Source organism: Melospiza melodia, chromosome 2 (assembly GCF_035770615.1).
Source record: "Melospiza melodia melodia isolate bMelMel2 chromosome 2, bMelMel2.pri, whole genome shotgun sequence".
NCBI classification, from domain to species: Eukaryota; Metazoa; Chordata; class Aves; order Passeriformes; family Passerellidae; genus Melospiza; species Melospiza melodia.
This window is the reverse complement of record NC_086195.1, coordinates 96,070,275-96,097,934: the sequence shown is the minus strand read 5'-3', so window position 1 is coordinate 96,097,934 and position 27,660 is coordinate 96,070,275. Positions and strand designations below refer to the sequence as shown.

The 27,660-nt window shown below is 36.0% G+C and overlaps 1 protein-coding gene across 3 annotated transcripts in view; it reads right to left on the bottom strand.

The window, feature by feature from the left end:
• The window catches only part of TDRD3 (tudor domain containing 3), a 93,624-nt gene that overhangs the window by 35,809 nt on the left and 30,155 nt on the right, over nt 1-27,660 (bottom strand). For 2 of the 3 annotated variants that reach the window (XM_063149397.1, XM_063149398.1), the window contains exons 2-8: nt 16,369-16,453; nt 12,582-12,647; nt 9,207-9,367; nt 6,983-7,124; nt 1,788-1,859; nt 1,154-1,303; nt 327-467 (exon numbers count right to left, since the gene is read on the bottom strand). In XM_063149397.1, the coding sequence (XP_063005467.1) occupies nt 327-467; nt 1,154-1,303; nt 1,788-1,859; nt 6,983-7,124; nt 9,207-9,367; nt 12,582-12,647; nt 16,369-16,453 (817 nt within the window). Of the gene's footprint in view, nt 1-326; nt 468-1,153; nt 1,304-1,787; nt 1,860-6,982; nt 7,125-9,206; nt 9,368-12,581; nt 12,648-16,368; nt 16,454-27,660 lie in introns of those variants that run through there. The other variant, XM_063149399.1, reaches the window with a different exon arrangement.

Sequence of the window (27,660 nt, the reverse complement as noted above, 5' to 3'; positions counted from 1 at the left end):
CCATGAATATAACACACTGTCTACAGGTTCAAAAATAGCCCTATCAAGACCCTGCAAAAAACCCACAAAATCCCAAGCCTAATGGAATCTAACCTCTGAGATACATACTTAAATTTTACTGAATAAATGTGTAGCCCAGAATCACAGTGAAACTCATAGCTAGCTCAGTAAGGTACAAAAGCACAAAGAGTTTTCTAAGCAGACCTGAAAATTAATTGAAAAGAAAGTCATCATTTCTCAAGGTATTTTGATTTTTTTCTTGTTATATTTGGGGTTTTGTTTTTAATCTTTCACATTCAAGACTCCATTCAAATCTTCCATCTTACCAGTTCTCGGTAGACGCCTTCATTCTTCCCCTCTGGTTTTGCTATCTTCTCTTTCTGGAACAGTTCCCTGTTTCGATTCCCTCCAGCACTCACACTGAGATTGCTTCTGCTACTACCACCACCTCCTCCAAATGTCTTGGTCTTTAGATAAGCACAAAATAACATTTCAGCAAACAGAAATAATGAAAATATTTAGCTAGTAGAAAAAGTAGAAGCTTTTGCTGCAGTGGGTTTTTTGAGTTTTTTGATTATGGTCTGGGTCAACAAATAAAGCAATAATTTACATACACAGAGAAAAAGATGAATTTATTAGTCAGGAGTTTTTTCCCCTATGCCCAAATGAGGTTGTAAAATGGGTATATAATTCTAGCTGTTACAACTTACTAAGCACGTTGAGAAATAAACTAAAAAGAAGACCAAAGCAGAACATAAAAACCTGACACATTAGAACTAAATTTCCTGGCTATTTTTTCAGACTGAGTTTAGCGAATTATGGGGGTTTTGAGAATTAAAAAGAACAGATGAAAATTGATAACCTGCATTTATTACTTAAATCTTATTAGCAAAATTGTACACCCTTCATTTTTTAGTAGTGGTAGCAAAATCATATCTACAATAAAACATTATGATACATTTAGTACCTTTATTAAAATAAGAACATAGTCATCAATTCAAAAGGACTCTAAGTCTGATTCATCTTTTTAAAGATACAGGGGTAGAATTATACGCAGGCAAATATCAGAAAGCATTTGTCGTTTAAGAGACAAATACTTGACAAGAAAAGATCAATCATGGTAAGTAAAATGCTGCAACACATGCATTCTAACCTCTTTGCTCTTTGCTACTTCTGCAATAGCAGCTGTTCTCTGCTTTTCAAATTCATCATTGTCCGCAACAGGTTTTACAGTATTTGTCATTTGCAGAGTCTTTCTGCGATCAAGATCTCTGCTATCCACTTGCACATAAGATGCACATTTCTGAAAATACAAAAGAAATGTTTAATTATTCTTCTGCCTGCTCTCATCTGAAAAACACCCACCCAAGTTTTATTCCATTAGAGTAGCAGACCCTCAGATAAAGAATACGCATCATGATGTATTGCATCATGATGAAACTAGACATCATGATGCAATCACAACGATTCTTGGAAATTTGCTGATCCTTGCCAAATTCTTTGGCATTTAAGGAGAGACTGCATAAGTGCTGACACAATCTCACTAGCAAAATCAAAGGCTCCATACACTAAATAAAGTTGAGTTTGAAATCGAGAGGAAAAATGTTACTGGAAACAGGCATAACAAAGAGACAGGATTAACATAGTTTTGGTTTTGTTTTTTAACAGGCACATTTTTTATATCCAGGTTATCAAGATCTAAGGTGTTTTGACAGCCTTTACCTAACTGAAACAAGGTACATAGATATAATACAGGTACTTTTATGAAGCGACAAAGTACACAATACCTGCCCAAAAGGTACAAAAGGAGGAGGGCCACCTTCTGTTCCAATGTTACTCCTATTGTGTTTTGCCAAACTCTGTAAAAGAAAATTGATAATTAATAAATTGCAAACAGTAAACAGATTATACGGTAAGTGTCTCTATTTCAGAAAGAACATGAAACTTGCAAAATGGGTATTTTCAGCAGAAAAGAAATTCATATTTTTAAATCTTGGGTCACCTAAGTTAAGAAGAGGGCTGAAGGAGAGGCAGAGGAACAAAGAAAATTATGGAATTTAGCATAATTACTAAAGCACATAGAGCACATGTAGAAAATCCAGTTATACATCAAAATCTACACTAATAGCACAAAGCACAACACATTTAGGCAACAGATGTTTTTTCATACAATGTCCAATGAAATTCCAGCCAGTAGAGATTGTAAAGGTACACAGCACCTTTAAAAAGGGATTGGACCAATTCAGCCTAGAAAGGGAAGGTTCAGGGGGAACTTATCAATCTGCATGATGGAGACAAGCTCTTTTCAGTGGTGCCCAGTAAGATGACAGAGACAGTGGACAGAAACTGAATCATAGGAGATTCCCTCCATCACACAACACTTATTTGACTGTGAGAGTGACTGAGACAGGGAGGCTGGGGAGTCCCCATCCTTAGAGATACTCAAAAGCTGCCAGGACACTGTCCTGGACAATTGGCTGTAGGTGGCCTTCATTAACCAGATGACCTCCATCCTCAACCATTATGTGAAATTCATCATCCCATGCATAAGCAAACACAGAAAGGACTAATCAGAATTGTATCCCCTGATATAATACAGTAATTCTGCATGGCAAGGCCGTATAAGTGCTCAGACTGTGATCTCTCCCTAAAAACAATCTCCTTTTGGCCGCTGCTGGAAACAAAATGCTGTGTACTAAGAAAAAAAAGAACAGGTCCTCAATGCTGTTAAAATTGCATTTCCTATAATGTATCTTTTTTATCAGCTTAATTTGTTCCTGTTCTTTTCTCCCAACAGACATGCATGCATGACTACATACATTCTCTGTTGTCAGAGACAGTCTTAATTACTTAAGGCTATATATGACATTTACCTATATATTTATTAACCTGATGTAGAATTGATTTTAATCCATCATGTGAGAAATGGAGTATAAACACAAGCTTTAGGCCACTATGTTATCTGAGAATTTCTTAAATTAAGTAATAGATTAATTTAGCTAATACATACCCAAATTAAAGCTTTTGGTCTATTCCTTTCAAGTTAACTACTTTTATTCAGGAGCCAAAGACTGTTTTCTAAATCATTTATAGCTATTAATTCCTTTCAAGGTTGAAGAAAAAGCATAATCCTTTTTCTCACACCTTAGAGCAAAAAACACTGATCAAGTATTCAATAAATTATTCAAAAAAAGCACTTAGAAGTGCAGAAATCATAAAACTTTTGTGCTTTAGTTTCAACCAGTTCAGTTAAAATGCTGCCTTAGAAATACGAGCTAACCAAGGGCTCATGACTGCAGCATGCTCACACCTCCCTGTAGCTATTAACTGAAGCAGCACGTAGAACAAGGATTTCATGGCCAAGCCACTTCACTTCCCCAGAGCAGGAACTCCAGGTGCAATAAACCCTGCACCACTCTGGCATTTCTGTTTGTTTGCTTGTTTGTACCTAGAGAAATGAAGGCAATTTTGGAATGAACTCCCATACTGAATCAAATTATAATTAAAAGAAATAATTATAGGCTAGCCAAGAACTCAAGCATTGGATTAATTCCTCATGTCCTATAATCAGGAAGAGCAAGCTGAATTTACACTTTTTTCTTTTTTACCATACCAAATCAGAATCAAGAAATCACATAGAAGAAAAAAGACTGTTCCAAATCTACTGCTCAAATGTGCCATTGGACAAATGGCAAAAAAGCCCTTATAAACTGACTGCCTATTTACTAACAGTTACTTACATGAATTTTGAATCATAACAATTTATTGCATAGAATTGTTATCCACAATGAAAGAATTCTAATGATCTGAAACCTTCTTCTCAAGGAGCACTCTCTGCTGAGAAATGAGAGCAGCTGCTTTAAAAACCAGGTTTCACATGGCGCCAAATGAAAAGCAAACTGGCAACACACACAATCTTCTGTAACTTACAATTAAGTTTCCTCATAACCCAGCAGTAACTATCACTAACAATAAACTTTGTTATAAATACATATAGTGTACTTCTTTTACCTTTTTTGCTCTACTTGCATCATGACACTAAAAATATATTTCCTAGAGAATCTCTTAAGAAACTAATGTTTACAATATAAGACTACCATTGTACCTTTGTCTTTCTTTATACATGTATTTTGAAGTACACCTAAAACCACTTCCTTTTCCCATGACATAATCTCAGTATTAAGCCTCACCTTCACCGAAACAGAAAAATCTTGACGCATACTAAACAGCTTTACTTTTAGATGAACTGTAACTCTAAGTGTTAAAAATTTAAGACCCTACCAAACAGTCTCACCAATAATCTCAGCAGATTTGCTTCAGACTTCACTTACATATTGTCTGGTGTTTTATTTAATAGCAATACAAAATACTCTTTTCACATAATAAGGGTACCAGCAACATCATACAGATACTGATCCTTCATGTTTGGAACATCAGTCACCACCAGAACATCACAAAGCAATGAGCAACACCACAAAGCAGTAATTATTTGGAACTGTATTTTTTCTTAAAGATGTCCACAACGCTTCGCCTCATATTTCCAAACAGTCTAGAAAGGCAAATCTCACAGTAGCAGTCTCATTTACACTCCTTTCTTATTTATTTACTGTCTCTTAAATAGGGACAGTTAAAATGACCTGAAATTCCCAGGCAAGAATTTACCTTATGATAAAACTGAATCTACAAGAGCACATTTATTCCTCATGCAGTGTGATAATACTGCATTCACTCCACATATGCTACTTTGTATTATGAGTCTTTTATTACTAAAACTTGATTCCTCCTGAAAGCAATTTCAAACACTGCTCTGAATGGAACAAAACAGTAATACAATTGAACAAGTAGAAACTGACAAGTAGGTGCAAGGGCAATACCTTAAGACAGAATAGACAACTTTTATTCTAAAGTTTCATGCTATTTGGCTTAATAACATTAACTTTATGCTAAGTATAAAACCTCCTTACTTCATCACCTACACAGGAAGCCAAATTAACACATCTTAGACTTCCTAGTGGAGACAACATATAAAACTGCCATCAAAAAAAAAAAAACTAGCTTCAAAACAAGTAATTTGAAATAGTTACACAAATAAAAGTTTATGTCTTTTTATGCAAACACAATTCAGCATTTTATTTAAGCTTCCATGACAAGATTAGACAAGGAGTGGCAATGTCCCTATCACCTCTCAGATATTTTAGCAATTGTATTTATTTGTCAGCTCTACACTTCTGCAAACCCTTCTGAACAGGATTGAAGCATCAAGTTCATAGGGAAACTGCTACCATGTAGCATCTGGCTTCTACAGATTTGTTTGAGCCCTATCTGTCTAGCTGTCAGTCTGGATATACAACTGGAACTACAATTTCCAGTGGTCATGGTTCACCTGTCCAAACTGATTCCTTGTCACCCACAGCTTTTCTGACATGGCCACGTTCATGTGCTATGAGCTGGTCAACAAGAAAAAGAAAATACTCTGACAAACTCCAAAAGTTTGAGAACCAGGGCACTGAGGGGATAGCAGCAGGCAATAGTTAACTTCCTGCATCTTACCAGAGCAAATCAGTGACAGCTACCACTCTGTTACACATACTGCATACAGCCAAGAGAGCTAGCTAACAGGGGCTGAAAGTTGTAGTCAGCAGCACACCTTTGGTTATTAAATGCTTTGCTTTTTTTTTATTTATGTAAATAAGAGTCTGTTCCAAGTTATTTATTGACAATGATTTCAAAAACCAATTATGAAGTATAAAGCAAAATTTATCTGTTGAAGTCCAGGTAGAAGAAATATGAAAACAGACTATTTAAAATGTCACCAAGAAAGCAAACCAGTTCTATTCTTGTCTTGTGAATTCTTAAGAAAGTGTTAGCTCTGTGTTCTCTCTTCTGCCCCATCTACCTTCTTTAACTGAAAAGAGAACTCACAAGACTTAATGCTAAGTAAGAATAAAAATCACGAAATGGGATGGTTCTGCCGGAACCTTCTTTAAGCTTCATTTAAAACCAGGAATGCTTTTGTGTTTTAAAAAAAAACTTAATTTTAGCTATAAAGGCTGAAGGATGACAAACAGAATCTACTAGAATGCATAACTCTAAAATTCAAATTAATTTTGGCTCAGTTTGCTGGAAATTATGAAGTCCAATCAAACACCAAAGAAGGCTAGCTCTAACAAAAATTACTGAGCCCAACTTAGCAGGAACAACAATAAAATGAGTACTTCCTACGGAACTAACCATCATGTCCATAAGCAGCTATTCTCTTTCAGAGACGTGGGTGTAAAAATACAGAGATGTCCGTGGTTGTAGTAGTGATAGTTAATCTGGCAAATATTTGGGACTAATGGTAGTAGGGTCACAAATCCTGCCCTAGGAACTTGCACCTGTTTGTGAGAAAATGTTTCAAAAAATATTCCTGCAGCCACTTTTGTTCTACTGGGACAGAAACCAAAGTAAAGGAGCTTACACATTTTTATGCCTTGTTGGAAGAATTTTAAATCCTCAATTTGACTTTGTAACCACAATTCACCTAAAGTACTGATGAAATTTGGGGTACAGGGCTCATTCCAAATGTTACCAACTTCAAGGCTCTCTGTACATTTATTCTATTATTTTTGCCTCAAAAAGACACAGTCTGAAGACAGTAACTGTAAAAGGCAGAACTCCATAGTATTTTGGTAACAAGCACAATGTTTAAGAAAGCCATGACTATCAACATAATACCACCCATGACTATTTAGCAACATAAATTTAATATATCCCTGCAGAAAGGAATCAGTTCCCATGCAAAGATCACTTGTAATTTTTGAATTTGCAACATTATACATACGACCTACTAGCATACATTTGGCTGCATCCCTAAAACTATTTGGACAGTACAGTTCTAAAAGTTTATTATACAAAAGTTCACAATCAACAGAATAAGCTTGACATTTTTGAATGTAATATGCAACTTGTAAGACAAGCATTTCTAGTGGTGTTACCTCACCCTTTGTAATTCCCACTTTTCTATAAGATGCTCCACTTCACCTCCAAGAACTGCTGTGTTACTGTCATCCAACAGCAAAAATCCATTTCTCACTTCAACAATTCCTGAAAGCTTAATTTTTGTTCCAGGTGGAGTGTTCAGGCTAGAGGTAGAAACAAAGTCAAAAAATTCAAATAGATTTATTAATATTCTGTCACAAACATATAAAAAACTACTCTTACTGTAATTCCAACATTTTCATTTGCCATAATAAAAAATTAGCATCAAAAAGCACAGTACTTTTCAATAGCTTTATTGAAACACTTCCCACCCATTATACAAAAATGCCATACTGCAAATTAGATTCTAACAGAGATAAATACAGGTAAATTGCCTGTTTGGTTAATATCTAATTTCACAATACTGAACTAAGCTTATGATTTGTTTTGAGTATCAGATAATATTCTCAGACAACTGATTTGAGGCAGGTTCCTCACATTTACAGTTAAGAGTGGATTTCCAAATAGTTAATCATCTCTATTTTTTTTTCAGACATTTAACTTAGTAGACACAGAGTGGTTAGAAAGGAACCTTTCTACACATTACTAAGAGCTAGGAGTATACTAGAATAAATATTAAACCTATGCATCTTGTAGTGCTTCTTCTCTCACTACTCTATAATTTTAAAACATATGAATACTTCCTGTCACCAGCTCCCACATGGAGCCAACTCATCCTCTTCTCACGTGAATCTATCCTAGGAAAAGCAACAGCAGAAGCATAAAAGAATCATGTACTTCCAACATGTAATTGAAAGATATAAGCAGTGCAATCTAGAAACTGCTTCTGTTTGTGAGAAACAGGACACAGCCAGTTAAAACCTTTCAACTGAGAGACAACAATCTCTTTAAAATATGCTAGAGCTACTGTTGCAATCATGGGCCCATACCACACGGTGAGGAAAATTCATAATGGAGTCAGCCAATTACAGAACCAGTGCCATTTAAACATAGCAATGTTAATGGATGTTTGGATTATTCTGATGAAGGCAAAAAAATGGACAATCAGAAAACAGACATGAAAGAAATACAGAAAAAAATTTAAAATGAGGCAAGGGGAAAGGGATAAATGAAAACTACAGTCATGAGAAACCTATACTATAAAAGAAAATTGTGATTTTTATTTATTTTAAGTAACATTATGTACTGAAACAGGATATTATTACAGTTTAATAATCTAACATCCGACTTGAAAAGTTACATATAACATAAATTAAGTCTTTAAATGTTACGTATAAACAAGCATTCACAACATTACTAGAGCGATGAGTTCTCTAACATTTTTGAGATTTTATCAAAAAGCTTTCAAATTATGTCTTGTACTGGGTATTTATCTTCAAACATTTTGTGATCTAGAATCTACTTACACAAGAGTCTGTTTGCCTTCCTTTATTGCTTTCTTTATATTTGCATTGGAATATGATATTCCAAGTTCTGCTGGCTCAAGCTAAAATTAAAATACCATTAAATGTTCTGACAGCATCACTCTAAACTGCAAGCTGGCTCCTGCTCAGAAGGAACAGTTTAACTCTTAAAGATGACATTCAAAAATTAGGTATATATCTATATCTAACTGCTGCAGCTAGCAAAGAAAGACAGAAGAAGGGGGTTTTTTTTAAACCAAAATTACCTAACTAGAAAAGTGCAGAGCACACCATGACTCTGCAGACTAAATACCAGAGATTGTTTTCAGCACCTCCATAACCAAAAACACAAAGCACGCCCATGTCCAGCAGTAATCACCTCTCTTACCCTTCACTTTTAACTGAAGAAATATCCAAGTTAAAGACCTGCCCATGGTTAAGCAGCATTAGTTGCACTGGGTTAGGAGTGTCAAGTCTGTGGCATTCCTGCTACAAAGGTAAGGTAAAAGATCTGCTACTACTGAAAATTGGGAATTTGACCCAAGTTTACACATGCCCCCAAAATGCTGTGTGTTGTGAAACCACAACTCAGTAGATGGCTGCAAAATCCACTTTCTTCTGTTATGTAGTTCAGCATAAACAGAACTGTAAATTACATTCACATGTACCTTTACATACTGAATTTAAATTTCTCCTTTATATACAAATCCAGAAAGGAAGCCTCTTTTGCGGAGCAATATTTTCATAAATTACTAAGGACACTTCCATTATTTCAAGGACATTTAAGTAGCAAAGGAAAACATGGGAAAGGAAGCTGTTCACCTTATTTTTGACATGCTACTGTATTCTATAGCTGTGCAGCTTGTGTGTCCATCAGTCATCTGTAAACGCAGCATTCTGGGAGCAGCCTGAGATTCTTCATTATCCTTTGGTGCAGCAACATTGCGAATTTTCTGTATTTGCAGGACACATGGCCCTTCCAGCTAGATAAGTCAAACAGAAAAGACAAAATTGTTAGCACTGTTAAGCAAACACACTGCAATATCTAGACATACCAACAGATGCCCCCAGGCAAAGAAAAGTGTAATTTGATCAGGCAGTCATGTTGAATTTCTATCACTCATGCACTCTGTGTTCTAAAACATGATAAAAATGGGTTTTACAGAGAAACAGTTGTGATGCTTCACACATCTCTGAGATACAGATTATAAAATAAAAGTGAATGAAAACAGAGTAGGAGGCAAACAAACAAAAACAGATACTGTCGCTTCAAACATAGCATGGAGTCCAGATAAGATTTCACTGCAGGATGACTTTCACTGACCAAGTCTTCTAAAGAACAAAAAAAAAAAAAAAATAGCTTAGAAAACTCTCTGTTTGGATCAAGAGGAAATTTCAAGTACAACTGCTTTGTAAACTGCAACTAGAAATTTAGCTTCCTTGAACAATGGTCCTATCAAAACATAACAAACTGAAGGGATGTCACTTGTCTACTGATTATGCAAAAAATGGATACCCTACTAGACATACCATAATCTATGTTACAAACAATAAAAATTATTACTAAAAAGAACCAAACAAAAAAAAAAAACAACAAAAAAACCATAATAAACCCCAAAACCCCACAGCAAAAAAACCCACCAAAATAAAGCAAAATAAATCCACCTGAAAAACCAAGGCCCAAACCAATCATCTCAACCACTTATCACATTTCAGCTACAGCTAAGTCATTTTAATTTGTCTGAAAATAAAATTGTCCGTGGCTGCTCAACTGATCTCTAACTCCTAAATAACAGCAAGAAGATGAAAAAGTGCACAGTCCATCAGCTTCTAACCTTGAAGAAACAGAATAGGCAGCCAGAAGAACACAAAATGAGAGCAGATACCCAGTAGGTAAGTATATATAAAAAGAAGAGAAATTAATAAATAAGAGAACAGGAGCAAAGTAGCTTTGCTATGATGGCAGTAGAAGATCTGATGTAGCAAACACTCCCACTGAAAGAGTCTTTTTTCAATGCCAATCAGTTTTAAATGGAGTCACAAATCCAATCATAATTTTGAAAAAAAAAAAATTAAAAGGCTGTATGAAACAAAAATCCACAATCAAAAAAACAATGAAACAGAAATGGGGAAGCATGTGAATAACCTTTAACAGGAATTAAATTGCTGGCACCTTATGTTTTCAACTGCTTACCATGAATTTGCCAGTACTCAGAAAGCAACTCTGAGATCACAACTTTAATCCTTTCTGAATGCTTCTCCTGCAGTTAATGTTTCCATTGTAATGACACAAGTTCTCAAAAGAAAACCAATAACACCTTAAATGTAGCAGCTATTAAATTATATGTTGTAACTTTATAGTCCTCTTTGCACTTCAATTCCTTCAAAAATACTTAACGGATCTCTGTAGTGTAGTGATCCAGATAGAAATGGAAGGATTCAGTTTTCCCAAATCCTATGTAAATGTGGCCATCTTGTGGTTAATGCTGGTAATATTGATTTTTTTCTAACCCACAGATATTAAATGAATGAGTGAAATAGCTCTGTGTATTAATGACTGAAATTGATCATCTACAGTGGTCAAATACCCGTGCTTCATACAAGGAAAGCTTTTATGCAAATATTTGCCTATTATACAATAGGCATAAAAAGTTATTTTTTAAATAAATGAAGTTATTTTCTATGCAAGATGGAAATACACCATAGGTTCTCAAGATTTAAATAAGCAATACTGATATTAGTCTTGGCTGAGAAGAAGAATTTCTGAACAACAAATTACTACTTTCCATGGGGAGATTATACTAAGAAGTTGTTCCTCTCCCATAAAGCAAATATTATTTTTTTTGTAAACACACAGCTCTATAACATAATGCATTTGTATGCATTGAAAGCTAAGCAGCAGCACTGATTAAGGAGTCAGATTCACCTTATTTGACTCAAAAAAAGGAAATTACTGTTAAGAGAGCAAGGATTCAGCATACTATCTAATAGCTTGAGGTAAAAATTATAAATAGGAGTCCTTCTCAAGCAGATTTTTTTTTTGTGTAATTGTTCTCAAATCCTGAAGGATTATCACCCTCCAGGAAACAGTTTGCAAATGTCTGGTTTGGGTTTTTTTTTAGAATAATTTTCTAAAGATCTATGAATATAGATAAAGTTAAAACTATTCGCATTTGCTAAATAATATACTGCATGCACTGACTGCTGCCTTGCTAAAATCTATGATCCTGCAATGGCCTCTCTCTAAAGTGTGCTTTGCATAAATGGCAATAATGTTTGCGCCTTTTTCTAGTAGAAGTCTGTGCTTGCAACAGTGACTACTCCATTTAGACAACAAAATAAACAAATCCTAACAGCTCTTAGCAGCCTCTCTCAGCAATCTGGCTTTCTTAAAACAAACCCACCTTAACTTACCACTATCTGAATTTCAACAGTAAAAGAAATATGTTTCCCCAGATCTTTCACATCAGTGATAGACTATCAATACTTGAAGTAAGGGGTAAAGAACTGAAGTGAGAACCACTGCTAGGTTTAAAATAAAATTCCTTCCTTTACCCATCTCTGAATTGTTTTGTTCTAAGGAACAAAACAGGAAGGGTATACAGAAGGGGATAAATTTCATTTTTACCTAAACACACAACATGCATTAAAATCTAGCACAACCAAGTTTCAAGTATAATGCTCTTCTCTAGCACAAAGTGTTACCCCATCTAACATGTTTTATCCACATGACTCGTGCGATACACAACCATAGGAAAATTACATAAAGTGCATAGCTGTAGTCATGGATGCCAGTAGGCAAGTAACCCAGCATAAACATGTATCACTGTGTATCAGAATCAAACCTCTACTTCGATTTATTTCTGACCTGCTTTCTTGCCCTCTCAGGATAATGAGGGGAAAAAATGAAATTCTGATACAATGTCAAGACTAAACAAGTTTAATGACTTTCCAGCAACAAATGAAGTTGCCAGATTTTTGTTCAGATTTTTATTTAATCATTTCAAAGTTGTTGAAATGAAACTCAGAAAGTCCTCTTTTATGGAGCTCATGTTCACATTTTTACACTATAATAGATTCAAATATTGGGGATTTTTGTACGTGAAGTAATGACAAAACCAGACTAATGTGCCACAGAAGGCTGTCATAACACAGAAATCACAGAATATACAAAAGTGAAGTAAAAATATTGTCTACCTTTTCCACCTTTCCACCATTGATGTCACTGGGGAGGAATTTCTTGCCAATCGTTCTTAAATCTGTCTGAAATGATTACAAAAGACAAGACAATATTAACTTAAAATATGCACTTAAAAAAATCCCCTGTAACATAGGAATAAAAATAGCATTTTTTCCATCATGACAACTATTTATTCAACAGAAATCCACTCCTTTGTGTGATAAAAAATTCAACAACTCAAGAGTTTACAAAAGAAATCCTTTTGCTTTTTAAATTATATTCTTGTTTTAATTAATGAAATTAACAGTTTCAACGTTGATTTAAATGCTTTTAAATAAGCAAAACCAAATGGCTATGCAATGTTTAATGGTTAAACATAGCTGTGAGGCTTCACAGAGGTAAAACATCCATCTTTGCTCTCCATCTGGCACTTAGAGAAAAGTATTTTTAGTTCCTGTCTTTTTACATCCACAAATCCTTACTTATTATGATCATAAACAACTCCTTTAAAAGAAGATGTGCTGAATGTAATTACTACAAGAACTTGAACCATATTTTGCCATTAATATATGTCAATGGCCTACTGTTCTGGCACCCTGATCTAAAACTGAGCGGGACTCTATCTTAGTATCCAAAATATTGTAAATGATTTATTCTGGTTTTCAGTGAGAAACACTGGTAAATTACAAATTAGAAAACAATCATAAGAATGCACTTTTAGCATATTTACTGAGTATAGAGAGGGAATAAATGCCCAATCCTCTCTCTGTTGCACAAGATAGCCAGGTAATGACAAGGAAGTACTTTCAGTTATTCAATCTGAGAAAAATCTGTTTTTCACAACTGGGGAAACTCATCTGTCACTTCTATGCCTCTGAATAGCACACAGGCTCCTGTGTGGTCGACAGAATCATTCTAGAATGGTTTGGGTTGAAAGGGACCTTGAAAAACATCTAATTCTTATCCCCTCCTATGGGCAGGGTACACCTTCTGGTAAGACAATATTGCTTACAGCCCATCCAACAAACCCTTAGACACTTCCAGGGATGGGGCATCCATGACTTCTCTGAGCAATCCATGCTAGTGCCTCACCACACACAGTAAAGAACTTCATCCTCATATCCAGCCTAAACCTACTCTCAGAATGAAGCTATTCCCCCTTGTTCTTTCATTACATGTCCTTGTAAAAAGTCTCTTTCTGCATCTCCCTCCTAAGCTTCCTTTAGGCACTGGGAAGGCACAATTAGGTCACCCCCAAACCTTTTGTTTTCCAGGCTGAACCATCCCAAGCCTTTACTCACAGGAGAGATGGTCCATCTCTCTGATCATCTTGGTGTCCCTCCTCTGGACTTGCTGTAACAGCTCCATGTTCTCCCTGCACTGGGACCCCAGAGCATGGTGCAGCACTGCAGGTGGGTTCTCACCAGAGCACAGGGGCAGAATCCCCTCCCTGGCCCTGCTGCCCACACTGCTTTGGACGCAGCCCAGGACACATCTGGCTTTCTGTTCTGGGCTGTGAGTGCACATGGCTGGGTCATGTCCAGCCTCTCACCCAGCAGCACCCCAAGTCCTTCTCGGCAGGGCTGCTCTCCATCTCTGCATCCCCAGCCTGTGCTGACACTGGTGCTTGCCCCAGCCCAGGTGCAGCACCTTGCACTTAGTCCTGGAATCTCATGAGATTCTGATGCACCCACATCTTGAGCTTGTCCAGGTCCCTCCGAATGGCATCCTATCGTTCAGGTGTGTCAGCTGCACCACTCAGCTTGATGTCATCTGAAAATTTGCTGAGGGTGTACTTGGACCCTTCATCTATGTCATTAATGAAGATATTTAGCGACACTGGTCCCAGTACAGATCCCTGAGGGACACCACTTGTCACTGATGTCCATTGGGACTCTGAGCCATTAATCACTACTCTCTGGATGGGACTGTCCATCTACCCAATTACTTTCTTATGCCTCTAGCATTCATTAAATCCATCTTTCTCCAGTTTAGAAAGAAGGATATTCTCAGGGACTGTGTCAAAGGCTTTACAGAAGGCCAGATAAATTACATCTGTAGCCCTCCCCTTGCCCACTGATGCAGTCACCCCATCACAGAAGGCAACTGGGTTGTTCAGGCAGAACTTGCCCTTGCTGAAATCTCCAGCTTCCCATCAGAGTAGCAGGAATGGTAGACAACTTTCACAAATACTTTTTAAGTTCTTAGACAAAATAAAAACATTTCAAGGACTGAAGATACACTTATGTCTACTTCATACTTATTTAAGCAATTCACACATACACATTCAAAAAAAGGTAAAACAGGTCAGCTGACTTCTGGATTTCTTCTGGAGCAGTCAAGGAAGAATTTGTAGGAAGTGGAACATAAATTCACTACTATCCTGCCATTAAAGACACACCGCTACCCTCTACATACTCAACAGATAAGTAATCTTCTGGGCACAAAAAAACCTGACTTAATGATTAAAAGTGATAAGCCATTAATTCTGTTTTGGAGTACTTGTGCAACATTCCTGGTTTATTTTAGTATCTATCAAACCTGAAATACCAACACAGTCACAAATGATCATGTCAGTACTCATTCCATTATATGATTACATGCAGGGAAATACCCAGCAACTCACAAATACTTTATTTAGGTTTTGTATAAAGCAGCAATGCATTCCCAAATATATGGACATGCTGCTCTGGTCCAGGAATCAAATGCTTGCCTTCTGCATGTTTTGTATTACATTCTTTGCATCTTTGCATTATAATTTTGCTTTAATTCTTTTCATATTCCTTACATGAACTGGTGCCTGTATACATGAGTGACTGAACACATGCTTTAAAGAATAAGTGAAAGGAGCAGAGGGGACCCTCTTTTTCAAAGTATCATCCAAAACCATCTAGTGGTTAAATCTTGAGGGGGAACAAAATAATCTCCAACAACTCCCACATAATTTCATTATTTTATTCTTTCTAATTTCAGAACGGAAGAATACTTTTCTCTTAAGCACTCAACTAAATTGTTTTCCCCCTTGAAGCTACATATAGTTATTACAAAGTTTATATTAAACCAAATAAAGTACAGTTCATATTAAACCATTTAAAACATCTGAGTATGGATTTGATATGTTAAAATAAAATAGCAAATACATGAACTAAGAAAGGCAGCAGACTTATTAATGATTACCAACAATGTATATACTAGAATTCTGAAAAACAGGGATTCACATGCACACTTTTCTCATATCCTTAAAAATATTATGGTATATTGCTTTGAAGATGTTGTGCTATCTCATACATTGCTTGTTAATTTTTTGCCAAAATTATGAGTACTAATCCAGATTTCTATAGTAAAGAAAAAAAGCCAGGTTTTAGTTACATAAATATGTACACTGGATATGTAGTCTGAATGTGCTTTAAGAGCATCATGTCCAGAAGCCAAAGTAAGAGTGTGTTTTTAATCCCAACAAACTTATACTAAAATTTCACACTCATGTCATTACTGCAGCACTTCTGGTTGTATTCATGCTTATAGTTTGACTTTAGTTTTACATTTCATAAACAAAATAAATATTTTCCGACTGCTAAATCTGTTCAATTTTTCTCCTACAAGTTTTGCAGTTTGGAATAGATTTTTTTCCAAATAAAACTCACAATTCATACAGGCAAGGAGAGAGGTAAGTACTCTGTCCTTTACATAAATCACACTGACAATAGCACACTTAATTAGACACACAAACCTATATTTGAGCCATTGCATCTATCATTTTTAACATGATTTCTCAGAAAAAACATTTTCACTACCATGACTTACATTAAGGGCAACTAGGATAATATCATTCGTATTAACTTTTTCAGATGAACTTAAGCAAGCTTCAATTCCTTCATCTGAAAGACACCTGTGAAAGAAAAAAAAAATGGAATATCACATGATGTATCAATGAGACAAACGTTTCTTCTGTCTATGAGATTGTCTTTAGTTCCTATCTTTTGTATTGGTAAAGCATAGATGCAAAAATTAATGAAAAATTACTTAACGTAAGTATTTTTCTTACACTGATGGTGGTAGCACAGGATCAGTATCTTTCTGCAAAAATTCTGTAAGTATACAATAAGTTTTGAACACTAAGTTTTGAATTGAATACCTGAATCCATTTTAAAGGGTTGACCAATTCTAGCCTTCAAAAAAAACTTTAAAAAAGGATAGTTTTAACTTGAGTGATCAGAAATTGTGACATTTGTTGTTCACTTTGCCTACTCTACCCCATCTGCAGTTCCAGTTTTCAATTTTATGTAGCTGGCAACCTGCCTTCTTCTTCACAGCTCTTCATTTTATTCAAATACATCACAGCAACCATTACATAATTGATAGACATCCAGTCTGAAACACAGGTCCTCCTCAACATTTAAATAACTACTCACCAAGAAATCACCTACTCCCAAATAATAATAATAAAAGAATGATTTAAGAAACAAAGAGTAACATACACTAAAAATATCAAAAATAAATATTCCTGGGTGCTTCAAGAAATACTTCGCTTTGAAGAAAATAACATGCACAGTGTAACATACAAACAAGGCAAAAAAATACTTGAAGGGAAGTACACTTGACAGACCTTTCTGATTCCAGCCCTGGTGACTTTAACATTGCCCTTTCCAGTCCTGCCAGTGTTCCAAGACTAATTACTGCTCCCAGCTGTGCTCTAACCCAGACACTTGATGGGATTTATCTGCTCATGTCAGACAATGGAATCTAGCAAATCCTGAGTCTCTAGCCCACCATCACCAAAAAGAAGAAAAGCCAATAATTAAACAATTCGGATGGCAAAAAAAAGCATGCATATGTATAGAAGCATATGAAGAAACAATTCTATTTTTTTAATAAAAGACAAATGCTTGAGAAGAATAAGGTAGCAAGATGTGTTGCTTTGCATGGGAATAGAGGATTTCCCAGCTGAGTAATTCTAAGCTTCAGTACTATGATATGGGAAGCTTTGTGCAACTCCTGTGCATTAGCAGCTCTCATTAGCTGGAGTCAGAAGGTAAAGCAGAACAGCATTCCCACTCTGTGCCAGGGGAAACAGATACATCCAGACTATCCTGCTCTCGAGGCTTCAACTGCGGCTTAATTACACCAACAGACTTCCTAGAAAGAGCAGTATCAAACTCTACTAGTTTGCCTTCTGCCATCTTCAGCGTAAAACTGAACATAAGCAGAACAGCAGGGGCTAAGGGAGTACAAAATCCATAAGCTGAGTTTTAGACTGTTGGCTAAGTCATGGAAGGATTTTTCTTTTACTGCTCCAAATGCAAATGAAGTCATTCTTCATTCTACTAAAGCCAGAGGGACTGCAATTCTCTTACAGTTATTTAAGCCCAGTACTTCAACATAAGCACTACCATTTTCCAGAAAGAAAAAAAACATTTTTAAAGAACGACTAAACAAGAATCTGACCTACAATTAAACTTTCTCTACATAAGACAAGATTAATTCTTCTATTACAAAATTCCCTGCTGAGTCATGTTTTACTTCTGCACCTCAAACTGAAGAAGATTGAATCACAGCTATCAAAACAACACTCTGGTTTAGTCAAAATTTTCAGTTTATAACTTTTTGTGTATAAATTTACATATAACTTTTCAATTTAGTTTGTCTCGTTATTTAGGAAAGCTTTTGAGACAGAAGGATAAAGAGAATCTCATGGGAGAAGACCACTAATTTTTGACTTGTGCTAATTTAAGCAACAGCACTTAGCAAAAACATTGCCTATCTGACCAAAATCTCTGCCAACCTCACAGCGACATCAATCATAAAATACTACTGAGGACATCTGTTAGGTTGATTTAAGCAAATATCAAAGCTTTTTAGCAAAAACCTGACTGACTTTGTTGTTTTAAGAGTTTTCAAAAAAAAAAAAAAAAAACTGTGAATATCAATGTAGGGGAGGTACTTTATCGTTCAGGGTTGGTTGGTTTGGTTATTATAGGTGGTCATTATATAAAAGTATAAATTAGGCAAATGCAAAAGATCAGGATCAAGATTACTTTAAAGAAAAAAAAAGATCAAATCAACAATTCTGTCAGCCAAATTTTGCTAAAGAACTTCAACAGAGAAAAAAAGAGCTTTCCAGTAATGTGTCAGGTGCTGCCTCTGTGCAACAGGATGCAAAACTATAGATTTAGTAAAAAATGGTCAGAAATTGGACAGGAAGCAAATTGCAACCAGGAGACATTGTACACCAGATTCAGCCAAAGCACAGATCTCTCCTGTTGTAACAAAAGCTTGAAACCATTGTATATCAAGTCAGTCTTTTCCATTTTGCCATAACAACATTCTTATACAGACTACTTCATATGGCAATGAGTACTCCAAATGTGTTTATATTTTCTTAACAAATTTATAGAAACTTATTTTAAATAAACTATTTTATTTACTCCTATTTGTACAGTCTCCTATAAGAACTGTCAAAGTTTTAGCTTTGAGTATTTCCTGCTACAGGCCCACAGATTATTTAAGAAAATTTTAAAAAATACTTTTATTAAATTTATTTTAAAATAAATTTATTTATACAGAAAAAAATACATCTACCTCACTCAAGTATGAAAAGGGAGTCAAAACAGATAAAGCTACCTCTTCAGATGGCATAATCCTTCCCTCGACAACATAAGGATTATTAAGTCTGAGCTTTTTCTAGACTCTGAAGGAATCAGATTCCCTTTTTCTATCTGTTCTTAATGAAGGCATGAGATATGCTGAAGGTAGGACCTTTACAGCATAGGGCTGCTCAATTCTTTGTTCTCTGTATTAGATCAATGAAGGAGGGGAAAAAACAAACTGACCCTGAACAAAACCAAACGCAGTAAAAACCTGCTCTGGAGTCAAAGAGAACAGCCCTGCAGCTCTGTGTCTCTGTTACATTCACTCAAGCGCCTCACATCACCTGCACTACCTGTTCTGCCTGTTTTGCAAAATGCCACGACCTTCGGTACCAAAAGGTCACCTGCAGCGTGATCCTATTACATTAATCCAAGACACTTCCTATTGCCAAGTGGTTGGGAGCAATCCTAAACCTCACATGAACCAGATCACACTGCTGGAAGTGCCCATAAATCCCCCAATTCCCAAGACCTACCTGGCTGTGCTGGTGCTGTACAAGCAGTGTCTGTCAATCCCTGCTCCCCACACCCCCATTCCAAGCCATCTTCCCCAACTCTCCTTTATAAATAAAGGAGACACTGGGAGTAACCTGGCACAGAAATGCTGCTGCCACAGTCAACAAATTTCCCTTTTTTCCTTCTGTAAACACTTCAGAATTAAGCACTTCTGCTTAATGTGAAACAGCAAATAAATAAAAAGTAAAATAAACGGGTGAGAAGCATAGGGAGCCAGCAGCCAAGCTCCACAAAGCTCTCCAAGAAGTCCAAAGCAAGCCAGTGGCTGACCACTGACACCTTACAATGACACCAAAAAAAACCCTACAACACACACCCCACAACATAACCTCTCACCATAAGGACTGGTAACCAAACTAAGACACACCAAAATTACCTTTAGTTTCCAAGAAATAAAGCACTCACTACACTTCTTTCTTACACATTTTAAAACAATCTTAAAAGTTGCATATTGAAGTCATGAAAACAACTACATTGATTTCAAGGGAATTTTAGTAAGTAATGCTGCAGGAGTCACACAGGGATTCTGTGGCCTTGAAACATTAATATAAATTAGAAGGAAAAAAAAAATCCGAGTTTTCAACCAAATGGGTACAAAGCTTCCACAAATGGTTGAGATGGTTATTTCTGAAACATTCTCAAGAGAAAGAAGATCAGAAGAGAAAGGAAAATAAATGTTTCTACTGCAATTCTTTTGCATTACACTTGCTGAAACCTGAGGGATATCTCACCTATTCCTCCCCCCACTCCAGGTTCATTCATCTGAGACATGAAGCAGTACAATCCGCTTAGCAACAGCTTTTGTCAGAAAAAACACCTAGAAAGTATACCTGCATTCCCACCTTCAAATGAGACATTAAAACAAAGCCATTAGTAATGAATCAGCATTTTCTACATGAATCTTTCATATATAAATCCAAATCTGTAATTTTTCTGTCAAAATGTTCTCAACCAGTTTCTATGGAAAACAGATTTCAGTAATTCTTCCTTTGTAATACACAAAAAAAATATTACATCAGTGACAGGCAGAGCTGTTTTCCCACTGCTCCTTCATATCAAGTATAACATCAATTTAATAACCCACTTTTGTACATTATAGGTGTGCATTCTCCTCTTCCGTATTTCCCACTGCTATGGGATATAACCATAGTACCAATCTTGCCTATGCCTCTACTTCTCTCCCTTTACGTTCTGCTTTACTTCATAAAGAACAAATTACACCTGATGTGGCCTGAATAGACAGATTTGTGTAGTGCTACTCTATTACCTATGTCCGAAACACTGAAGAAATTGGCAGTATCAAAGTAAGATGCATTTTCTGTCTGCTCTATACTGCTGGATCAAACACTTCATCTGCAGACAAACACGCATGTGTATACACACACACAGAAAGGTTTTAAATGAGAGCCTTATTCTCCAATTAAATCCAGCAGGTAAACAACTCTCCTAATAATATTTATTTGTCATGAGCAGCTTTCTTGAAAAGCATCTTTTCTCTCTTTGTAATTAACAGTTCATGCACACAAATCTTTAATCTTCCATCCTTTTTCTATCACATAATTTTTCTATAAATCCTCTGTAATTTTCTTCAACTATCTCTAGAATTAACATCTTATTAAGCAGAAGCTTTGTTTAACAGAAGAAGCAAATAAGGAAAACTAACATAAATAAATATGTTCTATAAAATTTATCCATTTCAGATTCCCAACTTTTCCAGAATCACTGTGATATTATCAAAGTCAAACTGCACTACCACCTCTAATTCAGTGCCAGCCACACAAATCAATGAGTTTTATAGCAAATTTGATATAGCTATTTTCACTGTGTTTATGCAAAAATCAGAATGTTCCTTACGTATCTTTGCTACAGAAGCAGACTTATACAATCATGCTATAAAATGGTAAGGTTTTCAAAAGGAAAAAAATCGCAGAAAGCTTTCAAATTTTTCTTACTTGATAACGCCTCAATAAAAAAGAGAACACTCGAAGCAATTAAGCAAAGAGGATCTTAAAAGGCCGCAGTAGTACACGACCACCACTGGATGTCAGTGTTGCTCCATAACAGAAAAACTGCACACCAGCTATCAAAAACTTGGGCGTTCTCTTAATAGGGCTTCAAAATGTTTTGCTGAATTTCAGTTGTGTAAAGGAATTACAAAAAATGTTAGAAATTTCACTAAGGAGCTATCCACTACAGCTGTTTAAAAAGAAAAACAAACAACATTTTAAGGCATTATTATTCAAATACAAAAATCAGATCGCCAATAAAGTGTTTCCTTTAACCTGTGTAACTATTACTGGGAAGCAACTGACACTGTTGAGCTTTTAGTTTAAAGAACTAAATGGGCAAAATTAGAGTCAATTGTTCCTTTATCCACAAGGCAAACATCTGCAAGGAATGACAAACCTAGATTCAAGTGGCATTCTTGGCAATTTTACTATCAATACTCTCACACCAAGAAATGTCATTTCATTTTGCAGTTGCATTTAAAGATTTATTTCCTACATCTTGCTCTTGTCTCATACATTTGGTGTATCTTCCTCGTGTGTTTTGCACATACAACAATGACTATTGCTATAAACTGTATTTTTGTTTTCCTATCACTTTTTCAATTTGTTAATAACACACTGAACTCTGACCTGAGCGCTCACAGCTTTGCAGTTTTAAGGAGCTTTATCTCCTTAAAACTTTGAGCACAGTATTTCACCCAGGTTTTTCATGACAGTATCAAATCAAGCATGACCCAGAAGATGTTTTCACGTAGTCTCAGGTTTTGACAGTGAAGCATCCATAGCCATTCTTTCTAGTACAGTCAAACTACTCTGATAATTGCCTTACAGAAACTTCATCTAAACTGTCTCTCTTTTTCACTCCTAAAGATGCAAACCAAAATTTTAAAATAACAGAATGGACTGTACTGTATCATTATTAAAAATCCACTAAGTTTTAAGTGCACTTATGCTAGCAAAAGCCAATTTGAATAATCCAAAAAGCACTCTGAGAAATACAGAATTTTGGTTGCAACTCAGTAAGCATGCAGGTGAAGAGGTACCAAAGTATTTCAGCATATCTTTAAAATATTATTGACATTTCTAAAACTGGTGCACAGCCACTACATCATCTTGGTTCCCCAGGCAGTTAAACTTGCATCTCAGCTACCTAATTTTTCACTCCTGGGAATACACCACTTCCTTAAGTGCAGTCTCCAGCCCAAGCCAAGCTGAAACCCCAGAAAGGAGCTCATAAAATATACATTCACAAGCTCATGTTCTCAGATGTTTAGCTGACAAAACTTAAGGCCTAAACTTCTCTCAGATGTCTATGACATTTGACTTTCAATAAAAAACATGAACTAAGAAAGTCAATGTATTTTTAGAACAAATAAAAAAGGTTGGCATTTTTTTTACATACCATAATAGAAGCAGAATGAATGTCATTACTGCCCCTACCTTTTTTTTTAATGTGAGAAAGCAAATAAAAGTTAATTAGCACTAAAATCTATTTCGACAGTAAAATCTTGACCTAAAGAAAGCACAGCAAATATTCAGTGCCAAGGAAAAGGAGAAAAAACAAAACAAAAACAAAACCCAAAAGTGCAGTATTTAACACCAATGCATTAGCTTCTTCCTGGCTTACACTTACCTGACACTTTCAGTAGGAATGGGATAAAGACCAAATAACTCAGAAGCACTACAGTTCTAAACACATGCAGTATCAAGCACTGCAAACATTATTTCACTGCATAAGCAACAGTAGTCCAGCAGCTGACAGTGAGGCCCCACACAAGCACCCACGGTGCTTCTCCTTCAGGAACCTCCTGCTCCTCAGCCAGCCTACCCCATCTTGATGTGGAGCCGCTTCCTTGCCCTCCTACCAACACAGGAGAGGCAAAGAGCCCAGATGGAACTGCTCTCCCTAACAAGGAGCCTTTTCTGCCTCTCCTACACTAACACTGGAGAGGAGAGCTGCCTTAACCCTGGGTCAGTCGTCCTGAGACAGGATTTGGTGGTAAGCAGGTTTCTGCTCAGTGTCAGAGGCAGAGAGCACCCCAGCAATCCCTCAAGGGCTTCCAAGTCAAATTTCTATTATGATTTTTTAATCACCTTTGTAAAACCAGCCTCTTATCCATTTCCAAAGGACAAGGACTACTGTCATACAAAAGCAGGAATAAACAGTGACCGTTTTAGAATTAATCTTTAATATGTTTGACATGCAAGGAGAACTGTAAGTCTATTATTGGGTTAGCCTGACAGTCAGTCACACTCACACTTCTCTAAATCCACCCCACACACCACCCTTCTCTTTTTAATTACTAAAACTTGTATTATTTTGGGGTTCCCCCCACAGCCTTTCTGAAATTACTCTGTTCCAAACAACAGGTTTGAAGCATACTCTGAATCAAGTTCCTGCACACAGAACATGAACTTTAAGATATTTTAACAGCTGCATTAGTGAAGTCTTTACAGTCGCACCTCTCGTAGTGCGATGTGTGCTCTTTTTAAGTCTATTTTCATCTATAAAATTCCTACTGCTGGGAATACGTAAGAGTATGAGGCTGGCAGCACATCTTTAACAAGGGAAAGTTTGGTTCTTGAATAAAACATAAAGCTTGTTTACCTTTACAACCATATGACACATCTCTAATAACATCACCATCAAAAACCTCACACTCTCCACTTGCTCTTTCACGAATGCAATATACTTCACTCACCACACGCTTTACCTAAGCTATGTACATAAAACTGAAAACCAGAATCAACCCTCCTTTAGAATTCCAGTTCCCAACAGAAGAATTCAAAATAATCACTTGCAAAGCCCTGACCCAGAGTCAGAAATCCTAGAAACTGGAGAATGTCTCACAACACAGGTCTACAAGAAGCCGGTTTCAGGACACCTGCAATTCTTCTACAAGCAGACAGCTGGGAAAGGGAGAAAAATTGTAACATTTGGAAAACAGTCATGTGGAAAAGCCTGTCTTAAACTAACAAGGAACTACTAAGCAGAACACTCTCTAAAAGGGCTGCACAGACAGTAAGATTACTTCCTTATGCTTTCAAAAAGCTTAAATCAGATGGACTTCACTAAGTGATGCAATGTTTATCTCTTCATTGGCATCTCTAAACAGCGTGAGAAATCACTGAAAGTCAGGAAAAAAGCTACAAATTGAGATCTCAAATCTACATGTGATAGGTTTTTAAAAACTGTACTGCTGCAATTTTAGGTCTTATTTGTTTTATAGTTTTAAATTGAAGTAGCAGCAGTGTAAGTATATGTAAAGGTAACTACTACATAAGTAAAGAGCCACTAAATTTTCCACCTTAAAACAACTGCAAAAGCTATTGATAAATACTTTGACAGGTAATTTACACTCAAAATGTATCTGACAAACTATAGATTTTTCATATTAAAGATGGCAAAATCCAAAGCACGAGGTAGGAAGGTAGGGAAGGAAGGAGATTGAAAGGAAGAAAGAAAACAGACCTTCCCCCAAATAGAAGATGAAATCACCAGCTGCTTAGCATCAGTCTAGAAGGAACTTTTGCCCATCTCACTCATTACTTTATTTCCACTTCTTGAGCCCTGAATTAACACAGCAGACACAGAGCATAACTTTCTCTGCTGGAAGTAACCAACCAAGTTCCACAGTGCAGCCATAATCATCAATCACATTGGAATGCAGGCACAGGAGTTACTTATTTCACCACCACGTATGTAAGACAAGGAGTGCCCGAGTCAAACTGAAATCCCTGTTCTGCTCAGTGGCTACACACTCTTTCAAGGTGAAGATCAAAAATGTATATAGCTCTCACTTCACCACATGGTTATATACAGAATCCTCAAGTGAATGAGTTGGTTAAACAAGTTCAAAAAACCATCAAAAGCCCAGGACAAATCAGAAACTTTGATAACAAAAAATATATTTAAATGGCAAGGAATTATTATTTCATTATGAAATAAACATATTTTCAGATTTTTTTGTCTTCCCAAAGACATCTATTCAAAGGCCATTATTACTGATAGCTTAGACAAAACAGTAAAGAGGTACTGGATTTTATATTTAAAACAAAAATATTAAAGGATGTTTTTCAAAGGAAAAAGGGAGATAAATTATATCAACCAAGCAAAAAAGAAGTCAAAAGAAAGACTGAACAAAATATTCTGGAGGATTCATTTGCTAAAAGTTAGTAATAAAGACTTCAAAGCAGGTAGAAAAATCCTGACAGGTGACAAGGATGACAAATGAATGAGTGCCAAAAGGATTGATAAAAAACAGTTCTATTATGTAAGTTGGTTTTCTTTGGGTTTTTAGTTGTTTGGGGGGGGGGGTTTATTATTCTTTCTAAGCTAAATCTCTACAGAGATTTGGAAGTTCTCCAAACTAAAGTTCTCATTCAAATACACATCTAAGAAAGTTTCTCAAATTGATATTACAATATAAAAGGCCTTAGAATATACACAGCAGTAACAGCAAATCCCACTGGGATCAGCAAATGTTTACCCAATAGCTCCACAGCAGCCAAAATCCAGAACTGCTGACACGCTTTAAATGAACACCTCTACCAGAAGAATGGAAAAGAATAGAACATCAGACATGTTGATCACATGAAATCCTAGGATTTACATAGACACACATGAACAAACTCATATAAGCTATAACAAAGACTAAAATTTGTAGCCTCATGAGAACCTTTTGGGCTTTAGGGGGAAGATATTTCTGGCAGATAGAAGGTGTCTCACCCACTGCTATTAGAGTTCCCTAAAAAATTAAGAGAAAGAGTGGAGAGCAGAAGGATGCAAGGAGGAGAGGGTAGAAAGACTTGCTGAAATAGCTTTGGCCAGACCTTTCAACAAAAGTTTTTAAAGAAAACGAATTTAGGCACAAGAAGAGAGAAGAATCCTTTCTCACATACTAAAACATGGGAAAGGAAGGGTATGAACACAATGGTTTCTCTTCTAGAGGATTAGTCAACACTGGATATATTCCTCTGGTTTGTACAGAATACCACAAATTTTAAGGCTAAGGACTGGACAGCAAGGTAGTAATTGGTGATGATTATACAGTCTTAGATGACACAAAAATCTATAGCTTAGTGCACTCTATGACCATAGGATAAGCTGTCAGATTAATTTCAACATTAATAAACACAAAGCACTGCACAATGAGAACGGAAAAAAAGCTCACACAATGTGTACAATGCTGAGCTCTAATTTAGTTTTTAATGAAAAATATATATTTTTCATTAATAACTTAGTTATTAATGAAAAATATATATGAAAAATATGTCATTCTGGACAGTAAGTCATGGCTCAGTAGCAGTCCAAATCACAAAGAATACTAGGATCTGTTTTGAAAATAATATAAGACACAACATTATGAAACAAAGTAAATCAAATAATTACTAAGTAACACTGTTGCTGCATGTAACTTTCTATTATAAAAATTCAAGTTGCTTAATTTTTAACACAGACTTCCACCACAGGTCACACTGCGCAGCACAGATTCTCCTGACTAGTTGCAGAACCTCCATCCACAGACATCTTCCAAGACATAGCTAAGTAAATCTACAGATGATCTAATCTAGAAGCTACAGATGATCTAATCTAGAAGCAGAAGTTTTAATTAGGACATCTTTCAGAGATATCTTAGAATATTTCAAGAACTCAATGCAATTTGCAACCCTTATACATATTACACATTAACATATTACATTTTAAGATGCAAAAACATAGGCTTAGTTTTAAAAATCCTGAAGTTATTCCTCCATTGGTTAACACACTTTATTCTTACTTCCATGCTGGCTTTACATACTTACATTTATTTTTATTTCCACTGGTTTAAAACCTACTGGAATTCTGGCACAATTTCATAGATGATGTTGTTGGCCCTTCAGGTCAGTTTTCTCATACCTTAGATCAAAAGCTGTTTAGTGTC